General features: G+C 46.1%; 2 protein-coding genes across 6 annotated transcripts; both read right to left on the bottom strand.

The window, feature by feature from the left end:
• Window positions 1–1,989: 1,989 nt before the first annotated feature.
• On the bottom strand, window positions 1,990–7,223 carry PSMA4 (proteasome 20S subunit alpha 4). Its single transcript, XM_030496765.2, has 9 exons — window positions 7,078–7,223; window positions 6,874–6,914; window positions 6,607–6,649; window positions 5,724–5,886; window positions 4,318–4,395; window positions 4,005–4,093; window positions 3,030–3,160; window positions 2,701–2,824; window positions 1,990–2,409 (listed from the first exon to the last, which is right to left on the bottom strand). Exons 2-9 carry the CDS (start codon window positions 6,874–6,876, stop codon window positions 2,255–2,257), a joined length of 786 nt encoding a protein of 261 aa, XP_030352625.1. The 5' UTR covers window positions 6,877–6,914; window positions 7,078–7,223; the 3' UTR covers window positions 1,990–2,254.
• Window positions 7,224–7,336: 113 nt separating this feature from the next.
• On the bottom strand, window positions 7,337–13,162 carry HYKK (hydroxylysine kinase). Of its 5 annotated transcripts, XM_030496758.1 has the most exons (7): window positions 12,764–12,984; window positions 12,606–12,684; window positions 12,484–12,528; window positions 11,943–12,292; window positions 11,044–11,186; window positions 8,576–8,759; window positions 7,337–7,892 (listed from the first exon to the last, which is right to left on the bottom strand). In XM_030496758.1, exons 4-7 carry the CDS (start codon window positions 12,283–12,285, stop codon window positions 7,399–7,401), a joined length of 1,164 nt encoding a protein of 387 aa, XP_030352618.1. In that variant the 5' UTR covers window positions 12,286–12,292; window positions 12,484–12,528; window positions 12,606–12,684; window positions 12,764–12,984; the 3' UTR covers window positions 7,337–7,398. The 5 variants fall into 5 exon arrangements, with proteins under 5 accessions (XP_030352618.1, XP_030352615.1, XP_030352616.1 ...); XM_030496755.1 differs by having other exon boundaries at window positions 11,943–12,528; window positions 12,879–12,986; XM_030496756.1 differs by lacking the exon at window positions 12,484–12,528.
• Window positions 13,163–15,471: the final 2,309 nt, after the last annotated feature.

The raw sequence follows: 15,471 nt of genomic DNA, 5'->3' as shown, positions 1-15,471 counted from the left end.
GTAACTACACAACTTACCACAATGCTTCAATAATGGACTACAGATCAGAAACTTATCCCCACTTGATTATTACAGTATCTCTTTTATCAGCAAACGAAGCAGTGATCGGCAATGAAATGCTATTGGTAATTCTTTAAACAAAGATGCAAATATATTTGTTATCCCCTCGTTGTTGTAAACAGAAGCATTTAAGAAAAAATGTTATAATAAATCTATATCCTAAGCTATCTAATATTACTTCTACTAGTATACTAAACAAACTGCTTTGGGTGATTTATATACATTGATGAATCCAGACTCAATGCTGGAGTCTACCATATTTTGTTTCAAGTAATCCTTGAGAAGTTAGATAAAACTCCATTTTCATTGTTGCTTTTAGGGCATATTCCAGGTACTTGTATAACCACTATCAGTGATCTAGGAATCTGCAAAAGATGATGATTTTGATGATATGGCATTCATGGTATCAAAAAATAAGATTGAGCACTGAGCTTTCTATGTAAAAATTGAACTTGAGGTATTAATACACCACTTTAAAATGGAGATTAAATCTTACCCATTGCATGTTGTCTGCAACTGTTCAGCGCTTGTTATATGCTTATCATTCCTATGTTGTTATTTGGAAGATCTACTGTTGCACAAGGTACAAACGAAAAGCTTTTATTAGCCATAGAATTTGAATTCTGTCAAACTCCCGTCTTAAGTTCAGTACAAAAGACTAGAGCAATTGGCTTGCACTGAGACTTAGAAAATGAAGCAGCAGGTCCTGCAGACCGCACAGAACCCACGCCACCCCGCACCCTGCTCTGGACAGAGGCTGCCAAAGTGAGTGCGGTCCCTCTACGCAAGCTGCAGCACAGACACCTCAAGTCAACTTCCTTCCCTCTGTTCTCAACAGTGAATCTTACAGCAATGAGCTCAAAAACGGGTTTTGTTGAGACTAAAGGCAATTTCTGGCCGTGTTAACAGAGTACATTTTATCAGTCAAAAGTGTCTGGCATGGGTAAAACACTGTCTGGACTCACACCATTTATTCAAATGGTCCTATTAAATCCTGTGAACTCTAGATATCCTTTAGGGTAAAACAAAAAGCTACCGATAAAGGCAACCCAGGGGCAGCACGGGGCTGGGGCACCAGTGTCACAGTTTGAAATTCAGCAGGCAAGTCCTCTCATTGAAGCATGTCACTTGAGTGAGCTTTTCGATTTGCTTTTGATAACTGAAAGGGAGCAAAATGATTTTCAGTAACTTTTATCTTTTCAGAACGAGAAGAGATCGTTGTTAATCTGAAAATCACTATTTCGTATTCAGTATAGAACAAAAATGATTCTAAATTCATACACAAATACTTTGATTTCTCAAGTGGTTAACTTGTTAGTTTTCTACTGTTGATGTCAGAGAAGGGAACCTAGTTCTCTGGGGAAGCGTAAGCAACACTAAACTAAATATACAACACAATTTCCTTTCAGGATAAAATTTAAAACAGTCAACATGGTCTAAAATCATGCACTATGTTATTTACCTATTGTATTTCGACAAGATAACTTCACATTTTCACGTGGCCTTTGTAAAATGTCTGGCTAGTGTGTCTGAATATACCTAGTGTTATATGAGTAATTTCTTAGCAAACACATGCACTCATGAAAGCCAGTGAGAAACCCAACACATTTGCTACAGGGCATGTTTCAAACACGTCTGCTTTGCAAGACCATCAGTTTGACATAGCCTGTTGTAAAACAAAACGGGCCAAAATGAAAGCTTGGCATGCCAGCACACTTTAATTCTGTATTTGTGAAGTGTTTTTTCAAACTTAGGTGCCCTTTTCACTACTTTTAAAAGGAAAACCCACACGTACACACAAAATTCTAACAATTCTAACACCATATTAGTTCTTTACCAACTACCTACTAGTATATACCTTGGTTTAATGGTTTAAAGTTATTAAAACCCTGAAGATTGTGCATATGCCAGGCATCACTGCGGAAATAAAGACACCCATCACTATTCTTCTTAAATTTTATTCCACAATAAAAAATAGAAGATGAAAGAAATAGAGTGTTCCAAGAATTAAAGCAATTACTGGTCAATGTAAGGAGCATTAAACGAATTATCCGAATGATGATTAAGGACCTGGTTCACCAAAAGCAATTCTGGGCCCTCTACAGCGTATTTGTAGGCTTCTACCAGCAGCAATACAGAATATCTTTTACTGAAGCAGGTCCTTTATTATCTACAGAACACTTCATTTCATATTCTATTTCTCCTTCTCTTTTTGTTCTTTTTCCTTCTTTTCACGTTCAGCTTTTGCTTCCTCCTCCTCATGTTGTTTTATCAACTGTTCCACCTCCTTTTGCTTCAGAACCCTTATTAATGTCTTTCCGTTCTCTCTTGTCAGTGTTGCAATTTCAACTGAAACATATGGAACAGACAGTGGCGTTAAATTTTGTCCTTCAGACAGAGCGATCATCAGGAGGGTAAGATTTGTGGTTACAACTGACAGTGAAGCGGAAGGTTCTTCTCCTGCCTCTACAAAGCAGCCTGAGTGGCAGGCCAGGGCAAGGCTGAGAGCTGCTGCATCTCCTAAAAGCATTTTTCACATGACAACTAAAGAATCCAATAAAGCACATCAGGTGTCAATGTGTTCACTGTGTTTTCTGTTTTTAAGCAAATGGTGTTAGCCCATATTAGCAAACTACTTACCTTTCTCTGCGGAGAGTTTGCTAACATCCATGGTTTTGTTTAGAACCTTAATGGCTAATGCAAGTGCAGTCTTTAAGGTCATCTCTCCTTCTTTGTAGTCTTGCTTCAGCATTGACACAGCTGCCTATAAATGTCACAGAAATCAGAACAGTATTTTTAAGTGATCAATGGTGACTTTCTATCAGATAGTATCAATACATGAGCATTTCTACAGTTATCTGCTTCTGCTCCGTGTTAGTTATCAGCAGCTCAATTTAATTAGCAGACTGCAATTTACTTTTTGCTTGATTTTTTGAGAGGAAAACCAAAAAACCCAGAACAGAACTTACAGCACTGTTATTCCCAATGCACGTAGCTTTCCACCCGCCATAATTTCCACTAGGATCACTTTGATACAGTTGAAATCCATAATGCTTATCCCAGCCAATATACAGCAATGAAACACCAAAAGGACGTTTTCCTGTTGGAAAGAAGGCTGTTAGCAGTCTAAATTTAGGCACCAGATTGGTCACGAGTAACAATTATTTTCTTGGATGTCTTTTTCAAATCTATTCCTGTGAACTAGGATTTAACAGAGTGTTCTGCACTTCTGCTGCTCGAGATAAGGGCGCCAGCGTGTCCTTCTAAGTCATGGGCTGGGGGTGGGCAGCCGAGATTTATCTCGTTTACCCCTAAGAGCAGCTCATTTCTGCTTCCACAAATCGTAATTTATCATCCCAGGACTTTAAATCAAACCTTAATATTTAAAGCATGCAGTTTAGCAACTAAAGCGTATAACTTAACAGTGTCAAAAGTCAGACAGATAAAAAGGTCATTCTTTCACGCTACATATATGAAAAATACCAGAATCACCAGTTCACATATCAGGGAACTCTGCTTAGGACATAATTTCCTAACATGTTGCTTGATTCACAGAAATGGTATTTTTTTAAGCGTTACACTACTGCTACCCCTACATCTAGTCTTATTTGTGATTCATTGTGCTGGATAGGCCCAAAACGCTTAAGGGTTACATAGCAAACAATCCTCTGCAGTCTTTTGAAGGCACTCACCAAATCCAAGAGCACTCAAAGCACCCTGTGCAGCGGGCCGGAATCCCAGCCATCATTTCTCACTCACTAAAAAGTGGCACCTTCAGCAGTGAAACAGTAACCCACACCCCTCCGAAATCTGGCTATTGTTTTTCTTGGTATAACTAGTCACAGAAGGATTTGGTAGGACTGCCCTGAGACTCAGATGCTTCAAATCATCTAAGAGAAACATTCCATAGACATTTAAAAGCACAACGGTTCATCAGACTTCACCTCCAAACTGTGTGTAAGCCTGCTTGATATCACACAGGGCTGTGACCAGTTGTTCACAAGGAATGGGCTCTTGATACTGCAACAAGTACCTAACATGAAAGAGAAAAAGTCAGTTTTCAAAGCTTGTTTTGCTGACAGTACCCAGTATGGCATGTAACAAGAAACAAGTTCCAAAGTTAGAGCCTCTTTGATCTAGCTGTTGCAAACGATCTAATTCTGCTCTACTAAATGCATGTTCATTCTGATTTAATACATAAACAGAGTATCCGGCAGTGCAGGGAGGTAAAACCATGTTAAATGTCAGCAGACCTACCTCTGAGCAATCAGTCTCAGTTCATTTGTTAGAACATTGGCATCCGAAGTGATTCCGGCAACGCTGCAAGCCATATCCCTGCAATAAAAGCATATAAATTAACTGACTTCCTGTCAATCTGCAGCAAAGATTGCTCACATCATCATACAGCGGTTCAAGCAGAACACCTTCTGGTGGGCTCCTCTGATCAAAACTACAGAACTGCCACAGAAAACACGTTCGTCAACTGCTGCCTTTAGGGTACACCAGAAATATCACGTAACCACTTCAGAAGAGCAGAGGTGGGCAGCAAAAATCAAGCGAGTCAGTATGTTAGACATGGAGTTGTGAGAAGGGGCTCATGCCAAAGGTGGTTAAATCCCAAGTATGTTTACAAGAGCCATTAGCCACACACGAGTGCCTGTCAGGAGGCACCTGACTCAGCACTCTGCAATGTCAAGGGAGCCATAGAGATGGGACAGGCCTTCAGCAGAGGGTGCTGGCTGACACAGGGTGTTTGTGCAGCTGAAGCTTGGTGATCTTCATTTGATCTTAAGGAAAATAAGCACTTCACATCCTTGTTTCATTAGCTCTTAAGATCCCTTTTGCCCAATCTTGAAATTCACTATGCAGAAAGGATGCAAGCAAAGTAATCCAGGTTATTTTTTCCAAGTTCTTTTTCCAGAAGATGGCAGGGCCAGCCTCGGGGACTATTCCAGTGTGCCCCTCCTTGAGAATTCAGTACTTCCCACAGTTCTAGCTGCTTCCAAGATCAACACAGAATGGGAGACTGACAGGATGAAAAGCTCTTTGTGTTTCATGTGCACCTTCCAGCGAGGATGGAGCTCCACCTCCCTTACAGGAGAGCATAATCCCTAACACCCTTCACTCTGACACTGCAAATTTCACTTCCAGAGAGCTAAAATGGAAGTCATAACAGGGAGACGCATCATCTCTGCTACAATTATGGCAAAGAAAGCTACAGCATGTTTAACCTAGTTACCTTGTTCTCTTTGAATCACAAAAGAGAAAACAAAGTCTTAGAGGATGCTGAACTGAAACAGCTCGGTGATTTTGGTGTGCATGCTTTATTCATTCCCCACCCCCCAATGGTATTTTGTCAAACTGACAGTTCCCAATTTTCTTCACTGCTATGATAACATTACCTGGCATGGGGTAACAACAAACAGGCTTTTCCACCTGGAACATTCTCCTAGGGGTTAAAAAACTGAAGGAAACACTTCTATTTTAGAAGAACTACCGAAGCAAACAACGACAAGAGAGTCATACCTGCCTGACACACTGCACCAAAAGAACACTAACACTCCAAATAAACCAAAGCCAGGGTCAATGCTAAAAGAGCCGAGCACCAGCAGTGCTCTGTTACCGGTAATGTCACTGCACAGCCCACCATCATTTCAACTTACTCGTTCAGCTTATATATTTTCTCAGAGAAGAACACTTCATCAAGAAGCTTGTGAATGTTGCGTCTCTCTGCTGCCAGCAGAACGCCATCGTTTGCCAGAATTCCCAAGCAAGTGCCTGCATGTCCAATGGCTTCCATTGCATACTCAACCTGGTACAAGCGACCTAGGAAAGGATTTCAATAAGTGACACCAAAAGTAACACTGAACAAGACCAAGTACGCAAAGCGACTTCAGTTTGCGAGAGTCTGACAAATGCTCATGGTACAACCTGGTCTGTCTTCTCCCCTCCATTAGCAGTTAATAATGACTTAATTGATTGTAAATGAGGAAGAAGTCAGAGAAAGAAAACCCACAGATGTGGTAAGAGTTAGGGCATCACTAATGTGAAATCAGAACTCTGCTGCAGTAGAGCCAAATTGGATTGTCAGTAATGGAAATATCTGACACAAGACTTTTCAAGTCCATCCCATCTAAGAAATAGGAAAGTACGGGCTGTAAGTACTTGTTTCAGCACGTGTAAGAGTACAAGGAGAGGTGTGATCACACCGGCAGCACATTGTGTGTTCTGGGGGGTGCAGCAACAAACTCCATCACAGTCCAACAAAAGATGGATGGTGAAGATTGCTCAAGTTACCCCAAAAGCGGGGCAGGTGGCATCACCCACTGGTGGGGCACAGTGCTGCTACTGTCTGAATTAGAGCAAGTCAGGGGGGCTGCTGCTTTACACCCTCAGTTTCCTTCCTTCTAGCAGGTAAATGTGATTTCATAACCCACATGTAGCTGGAAACAGGCTACAACCAAGCGTTGTACAAGCAGTTATTTAGCTTTGAGAGGCTGGACAGAACACTCAGCGTTCACTTGAAAGCGCAGGGTTACAGAATACCTTCAGGAGAAAATATGGTGGTTCTGGAGTCATATCTTCGAGACTGCAAAAAGCAACAGCTCGTTAAATATCAGCGTTCTCCCCCCAGAAACCAGCACCCCCGGTTACCGGTGCTCCGCGCCGCGCCCCCCACCGCGCCACCGGCTGCCTCCGCCCAGGCCCCGCACCGAGGAACCGCCGCCCCCCGCCCCGCCCCAGGCCGAGCCGTGACTCGGCGTGGCCCAGCCAAGCCCCGGGGAGGGGAGCCCGGCCGCGGCTGCCACTCACCATCGTGCCGGAGCCGCGCTGCGGGCGCCGGGGTCGCGGGCCTGCAAGAGAGCACCGCGCGCGTCAGCGGCACCCCGCCCGCAGTGCACAGTCATCCCCGCCGCGCCGCCAGCCGCGCCGCCAGCCCCGCCGCCTCCCGCGGCCGCAGCGGCGCGCCCCGCCCGCCCTGCCCTCCCTCCCGGCCGCCCTCCCTCCCGCACTCACTCGCGGCGGGCCGGGGCGGGCCGCTCGGCCGCGCGGGTCAGGCGAGTCCGGGGCGGCCGCAGGAACGGGGCACCGGCCGCAGCGCTGCGTCGGAAATGGCCGCCGCGCCTGCGCCGTGCGCCGGGGCAGGGACGTGCCCTTCCCTCACCCGCCCCTGGGCGGGGCTGGCGTGAGTGCCCGTACGCTGCCGCCGCCATAGCGCCCCCTGGCGGGAGGGCGGTGCGGGACAGAGCGAGCGCGGGAACACAGCGAGCGCGGGAACCGCTCCGGCGCCAGCAGCGCCGCCTTTATTGCAAGAGCCGGGTGCCGCCGCGCCGGGACTCAGCGGTGACCCGCGCTGCCGCCGCTCGGCTCGGCCGGGCCGCGGGGCCCGTACGCTGCGGCGGTCTCAAACCACGTCTTCTCTACAGCTTCTTGTCCCACCTCGAACATGCTGCGGAGGAGCCGCCAGCCGGTTTTGGCTGTGATCATGAGGTACTCCGTGTTGTCGGGGTACAGCAGGGCCGTGTGCGCGGCTATGACAAGGGACTGCGCGAACCTCCCGCTCACTAGCAGGAAGAGGGCGCCGCGCTCCGCCGCAGTGAGCGGCAGGACGCTCTCGCAGCCCGCCAGGACGTGCCCCCCGACGCGCAGAGGGTCCGAGCTCTCGATCATCATGTACATGATCGCTATGGCCACTTCGAACACGTAATACCCGTAACTCATGTCGCTGAAATCCAGGATGCCCGACACCCTGTACTGAGGAGGATGCTCCAGGGAAGCAGAACTGGGCTCCACTAGAATGTTGTGGTCATTAAGATCTCCGTGATTGATACCTAAACACGGGAGAAACAGAAACCATATTTAATAATTATTAAACAGCAGTATCTAATCCCCCTCCGCCCCCTATTTCTCAGTGAAACAGCTTTGAAAAGACACGTAGAGGTTCAGACTAACACTTCAGCCACGACACTGAGGTTGTGACAACGCTGACTCCAGTCTCCTCCAGCACCCTTACTGCTTCCTGGGCACCTCATTCCATTATCAGGTGACGAGACAGCAAGTGAGGAAGGGAACGTGACAAGAGCTGCTTCTGGTCTAGTACTACCTGTGCCAGGCTACGTGTGTTCCAAACACAGAACGGCAGTTTTCACATTACCAAACTGTCAAATCATCATCAACATCAATGTGAGTTGAATGCCAAAAATATGATTAAATGGTTATTTTAGCCCCTCTGGAAGGAATGCCTTCCAGACATTCTCATTAAGCTGATATAACAGCATGAAAATCACCAATTTAACTGGAAGCAAACTCATCAGAAAGATCAAGAACTGAACCTGCCCGTGGACAACACATTCCTCCCTGCTGATCCTGTGCTGTGTTTGCTCTGCACAATATCTGCACATGTCCAGCTAGGGATAAAGGATGCTTTTGCTTTTTCTTCTCCACAGATGCAAATGCCTGTAAGAAATTTCAGTGTCTTGGTTCAACATAGCTACAACGAGAATAAAGTACTCACAGGCTCGAAAACTGCTTAGCTTGGGTATCACTTTCCCTTTGAACTGCTCAATGACTTGTTCCACAACTTCACGGTATTTGTTCTGGCCCAAGGCATAAATGTACTGATCCAGCAGAGGAACGTTCGCCAGGTTCCAGATGAACTGACCTCGATGCAGACTTTTTACTGATGGATGATGGAATTTCTATGGAAAAAGCACAAGATAAAATAGGCCATAAGTAAAAATCTTGTGTTTATGATCGAAGGTCTCGATTCAAACCCCCTATTAACTTTTAACAGGTTCCTAATGAGACCCACTGAAAAGCAGCATGACTTTGACCATTGCTTCATATCTACAAGTAAAAGAATAACCTGAAAAAGGATTAAGGGAAGCATCGTAATATCTACATACAACCCAAATGCGTTTTCTCCCATTTTTTAGGTACAAAGATTGTCTAAGCCATTCATCACTAATTTAACGCTGATGATACTGACTTTCTGTAGCACGACATTACGTAGCGACTGCAAGGCTTTGCCAAGGCCAGGGTCCCACACTGGCAGAGCCTGGACCACGCAGCCTGCAGGGAACAGGCATGCTGTGCATGCATTTAAACCTGACAGCTTCTAAGAACAAGCCTCAGGATCAGCTTGAAGATCAACATGAAGAAATGCTGAGGACAGGGGTGCTTTATGGAGATGCTGGACAGAGCTTTATCTCCCTTTGTGCACCCAGGCAGCGTAAGTATTGTAAACAAATGAGGTCTTTAACCTCTTTCTCACTAGCAAGGAAAAAGGTGGTTCAGAAGGTGACGTTCAGGGAGGAAACCCCTCTCTCCCACTGCATACATACTATGCTTATTCTTGAATCCTCTAATGCTTGGTAAGGCAGCTTCTGAGCCAGATTCTACCAGTGCATAGGGCAAATAAAAACCAAAACACAAGAGTAGCTGGCTTCCTCCTATAAAGAAACCTGTGCTTGTAATTAAGGCTCTTTAAGATAGCTAAATGATAGTCAAAACTGGAACTGTGTATGAAAAAGTAAGGAACGTGATCAAGCATTAATCAAAAATCACAGCATAGGATCTCTAAAGCTGTACGCAGCATCACACTGGTAGCAACCACTGCGGTCTTCCCAGCACAAATCAGACATTCCAGCAGGCTCCATGGGGGTTACCAGTGGTGTGAAGGGTAAGAGAGAGTCACGAGCCCTTGTTACTGTAAAGCCACAGGCAGTCACTTCACAGGCACAAACTTCTTTCCATTTAGAGGCTATGAGGCACATCCAAGCAAAAGGAGACATGAGCAGAGAAAGAGGTGGAGCACTGTTCTGTGCACAAAACAAAGCATGGCCCATGGCTGCACCAGCGAGCTGGCAAAGTGAATTATCTGGCTAGAAAAGACAGGCCGTATTTTCTGAGCTGTCATCAGGAAACTTAACGCCTGAGGTGTTATTTTAGTGTCAATGATATTGTGAAGTTTTGACAGTGATGATTGGGAGTTTTCTTTCTTTCAAATGACAAACCTTGGGAGGTGATAATCCATTTGTTAAGGGCCTCAAGAGCCTTTTCCATCAAACTTTGCTTTCTCATCAACTATTTCCTCCTTAGCAGGACAAGTCACAGGCATCTTTTGAGACTATCTGGTCTATATGAATTGTTTTAATCGCATTATAAGAGCATGACCAGAGCAACAGAAGCAACATAAATTATCCTTCCCAACTGGAAATTGCTCTTGTAATTTAAGAGTGTGGTTAGTAAAGCTGGCAGTTCACATTTCATAATTGTCTGGAGCTGGCAGCCAGAACATGAGAAGGAAAGGTTAATGAAAGGCAATAAATAATGAAAGAGTTCTTTTATGTATCAAACAATTACTGGCTGATTTATCAGCTTATTATCATGTATAATTACAGAGTAAAGAAAGAACTCACTTTGCATTAAGATTATTTGACTGGGAGCGGTGCAAATGAGATAAGTGTCACAAATCTCTGTTCCCTGGCACTTGGAGAGAAGGAACCAACTGCTCCCAGTGTTATATGGTCACAGTTCTACTGACCAGGAGAAAGACAGCAAGCCAAAGTGAATTCAGAATAACAGACCAGGCAGCTATGCCCGATGTGCACTAAACAGAAATGCTTTAAAATAAGCTTCTAGTTTGAGAACCCCAGGGTTCGATCTCCTTATTTGCCAGGTTTGCAACACCAAACAGGTGAGGTTTGCAGAAGTAAAAAGAAACCCTTCTCGCCCTGTTCACAATACAAAACTGCATTGTAAGAAGAGCACCAATACCCTGTCGTAAGCACCAGCTGGTCATGTTACTTGGGGAAGTGCTTTTAGCTTGGAGGCTGGCACCCGAAAGGTGAGTTAAACTGACACCTGCATTCACCAACTTGACTTTTGCAGGCGAGGGAAGCAGACAGCGAGCTCAAGAAGAATAGAGATGAGAAGTTAATTGAGCAAGAGGTTTGTGAGGTTGCAGCAATGACAACCCACCTCTGCGAGAGCTGTATCCAGGCTGGCAGCAAGCTTACCAATCTCATAGAACACCTGAGGGGTTGTGGCAACCTTTGCTACCGGCGTGCCTGGCAGGTAAGTCAGCAGCCTGACCAGGTACTTCTTGTTCCCAGGGCCACCATCTAACAAGCAAAGAGAGACACTGACAGTCACTTTGATATACACATATTGGTTAATGCAAGAGGCAAAAAGGGTTTATCCCAGTGCAGAAGTCATCATGGATAGCTGATAAGAGGTATCATTCAAAGATCTGATTTACCAGAATGCTGTAGGATGATGTGCAGACCTTAACACACTTGCATCTGGGCTGAACTTGGAGTCCTTGTGCTTGGGATTGACTCTGCATACAGCAGGTTCCCTCCAGTGCCACAGGCCCCCTCTTACACACTTTGCAGCAGAACAGGGAGCCTCGGGACTCCCGGCTTTTGTAGGGAAGTTACAGTCAAAGTAGAAGCAGAATGTCAATGGGATCTTTCTTCCGAGCGCTGTTAAAACAATGTTTTTTCCCCACAGACGGGCTGGAACTGTATTTTACCCCATCCTATGGGCAAATGACTTGTAATATCACTTAGTCAGTGAGGCTTTTTTCCTTTTCTTGTGCTCGGACAGGTCAGATCAATGTTTTCTCCAATTCATTATACTGAGATTGTTTCCTAAGTGTTTTCATAATTAATTGTTACTCTCTTCAAGTTGCTTTCCTTCTGGCATTGTAAGTTTGGACTGCTATGGCTGAACATACAGGTCACCTGGTACATATCCCTTAATATTTAAAAATAAGCCCGGAGTTTTACTTTAGTACACGCATGGCTGGACATACAGCAAGCCACTGCCAAGCTAAGGGAGATAGTAGGGCAATAAAGGTGCTCATAATTGCTCACCTGACTCCAGAGACATGATGTTACCATCTTTTGTAAGATAAGGAGTAGCTGATGGAAAGCCTTTGGCGCTGAGAAACATCATGGCCTGGGTCTGCACTTCAATGAGGTCGGGCTCCTGGCTGTCCTCCGAGTTGGTGATTTTGAGGACATATTCATCAGCACCTTCATCAGCACCTTCACTTCTTGAGACACGCACGTGGAAGTTCTGATCGTCGTAGCTGGGGAGCGGCCTGACCCAAGACACCTTCAACCCAAACACCCTGTCCACCAGCGCAGTTACTTCTCCTTCACCAAGGGCTGGTTTGGTCAATGTCTGGCGGTGACAGTCGTTTCCAGAAGACATCGTGTCTCTAGAAGATAAAGAGAAGCTGGATGATCTTACCTTTATTCCAACACCAGAAGCAGCAATTACCACAACAAAGTGGTAATTCCCATCCCATTCAGGGATGGGAAAAGAGTTTCCTGCATTTATTAATCAAGCAAAGAAAATCCACTAAGCCAGGCTGGGTTTCTTTATTGCAGTTTCTTGCCAGCTGCTTACTCTGCAGCCCCTCACACGACAGACTTCCAGAGCAATGCATTCAATCTGTTCAGAACAGGGAGATGTGAGGAGCTTATTAACTAGGAGCGTTTTTATCAGCTAATTTCCAGTAGCAGCCTGACCTGGCACGCTGCGAGCCAGGGATGATTTCCCAACAACCAGAGCTGCCGAATCCCTGCCCTGGAACTCCTGGATTTGCATCTGCAAAAGACAAGGCACAATTCAGCATCTCTTACGGCAGACGGACTCCTTCTGCGCGGTCGCGGCCTGCAGAACGAACCCGCACACGCTCGCTCGGGCTCTCCTGCTCCCGCTCCGGCGCCCGCCCGGGTGCTGGGAGCGCCGAGCCCCGGCCCCAGGCAGCGACCCTTGGACCGTGCGGGAGCTGCCCCAACCTTTGTCCTGCCGGGGAGCCCCGAGCGCTGCCGCGGCCCCGCCGCCCGCAGCGCCCCTCTCGGCTGAGCCGCCTCAGGCGAGCGGGCCCACGGCCCCGGCCCGGCGGGACAGCGGCTGCCCCCGCGGCCTCCCCCTGCCGGCACCGCCGGGCCTGGCCCGGGCCCTGCGGGAAGGGGCGGCGCGGTGGCGGGAGCGGCGGAGGAAGCCGCCGCCGTGCGTAGCGGTTCGGTTCCAGCCAGCGGGAGAGGGCAGGAGCAGCAGCGCTGCAGCGATTATCCTGTTCGAACCCCTGTATCAGCGCAGCGGATCAAACCCTTTACCCATGTTCTGACCAAACCCCAGGCCCGGTTCTCAGGATGGCCTTTAGACTGTACCACAGTCCGCACCGGGAACACCGGCCCCCTCCTAGGGAATTTTACATTTCACTATCTAAAACTACAAACCCCACGCTCTATATTAACTGTCAAGATAGATATATAAATCTCTGCTTTTCTTTAATTATTACATATTTCAGAACTCTTCTGCAATAATCAAGATCCCGCTGTGACAGACTGAGCATCAGGAAAAAAAGATACTGAAGTTAAAATAAAAAGGGAAAAAATCTTGGTTTTAAGTAAACCAAGAATCCTCTGTCCCAAAATTTCAGCAATACTTGTAATATTAAGGATACAAAAACATTATTTTAATCCAATAGGGAATTTAGAAAAGGGAAACTATTTCCCCAAGCACCAAATAAAGTTCCTTGGATGTTTGTTCCCAGTGCCACAGCACATTACTAAAGGTGACTGACCAACTAATACATTTACCTACATCACTCTGCCCTCACCCCCCAGAAATCACACAAGTGTTTCTCAAGAATAAAAGAGTTCCAGTAAATACTAAGGGCTCCTTCTCTCCGTTCCCGAGGCTGCCTGATGGTTTAGCTTCCTGGAACAAAAGGGGCAGAGCAGGAAAGCATTCTTGCTGTGCCTGGCACTTGATACACAGCAGATTACTGAACAAACTGAATACACTCATTCTGCCTATAAACAAACTGCAAGTGCATGTGGCAGGCTGGTACCTCGCTAGGCTTGCCTTAGTTTCCACCCAGGCAGTAGTGCCAAGATTCCATACCTACAGGCTTCCGTGCTTCTCCTGCCTGCCCGGTGTTCTGGTGGGAAGCTCACTGCCCTCCTGAGGCAACACACAGGACTGAGGCTGGGCTTTGGCTTCTCACCGTTACCTGTAAGAAAGATGAGACTTGAAACATTTAGCATCTCACGTGCTAAAAGTGAGTCTTCAGAGGTGGTGCCCAGATCTCTTGCAAAGGTCTTGTCATAGCTGTGAGCTCTACTTGCCATAACCACAATCCTGTTCAGCAGCTGGCTTTAATACAGGATCTCGTCTAGAGTCTAATTTAAAGTAGACATTTTCCTGAAGAAAAAAAAATAGGTTAATCAAAAAAGCACTTGTAGTTATAATAGACTGGTACCTGGGGCTCAGCTAGCAGGAAACATCTTTCTACAGCAACTAAACATACTTTGGAAGCCCATAAGACACTCCTCAAGGAGAAAACACAACACAATTATACCCCTTTCCTTACCCACCCCACCCTTTCACACCATTTTAAGTGTATTCCATACTATGAATTCAAAACAGATAGTAACATACAAGAAATGTGATACAATTTTCTTTATTAAAAATAATTTACAGCATCAGTAACATTTTATGCACAATTGTCATCAATTGAACTTAAGATATATCTATACAATACTTACTGAACTTAAAACACTGTTCTGTTGGCTTTAAACAGCAGACACTGATTTGCAGTTGCTTAAATATGATTAATATATATAGTTTCATGTCCTTATACTTAGGTGTAAAATGTATAAACATCAACACTCTCCCAAAGCTTTATAGTTTGGGAGGGGGATGGAGGGAGGGGGACGCAAGGAGAGAAGACATTTAGAAAAGTGGGAACAGATTCTTCCCCAGATCAAAATGGAGAGAAGCCTAGGTTAAATACATCTAACACACCGAGCCACTTCCTCAGAAAGGTACATTTCCTCCTATGCCTTCAGATACTATCAAGAGGTCTAATCCAGCACCGGGGTTTTTGTGTGTGATCACAGCACTGCTCTGACTGTACCGTACCCTGCCACTGCCAGAAGGCAGGCGTCACTCTTGCCCAGCTAAAGCTCACAGGTCCTAGTAGTGTGTCCAAAGTTAAACATCTCCCCTTGACCACTGGTGAGATGGACAACGTTCACTGCTGCTGAGGGAGAGGGGACAGGCACATCACATGGATACTTGGCAAGTGTTACCTTTATGTGGGAGATGGGCACTTGCACAGGGCTGCTTCTCGCAGCACCCACCATGCTTCAGGGGCACAGGTCTGACGGGTGGGAGGCAGTGTGGACAATGGAAAGGTGCCACTCAGGCATATGTAGGGCTGGACCCCCTGCAGCAACCACAGCCAGAGCCTGAGGTTGAATAGCAACTGTGCCAAAGCACAGCTCCAAAGGTGTCCTTCACTGATTTTAAGACAGAGGAGTGCAGCAGAACTAAAGTAGTTGCTATGGTAATGAACCCCATCGTGTCTTTTAAGAGATG

This window comes from Strigops habroptila, chromosome 9 (genome assembly GCF_004027225.2).
Source record: "Strigops habroptila isolate Jane chromosome 9, bStrHab1.2.pri, whole genome shotgun sequence".
Taxonomy (NCBI): domain Eukaryota; kingdom Metazoa; phylum Chordata; class Aves; order Psittaciformes; family Psittacidae; genus Strigops; species Strigops habroptila.
The sequence above is the reverse complement of the archived record's forward strand: the minus strand, read 5'-3'. Positions and strand labels throughout refer to the sequence as shown.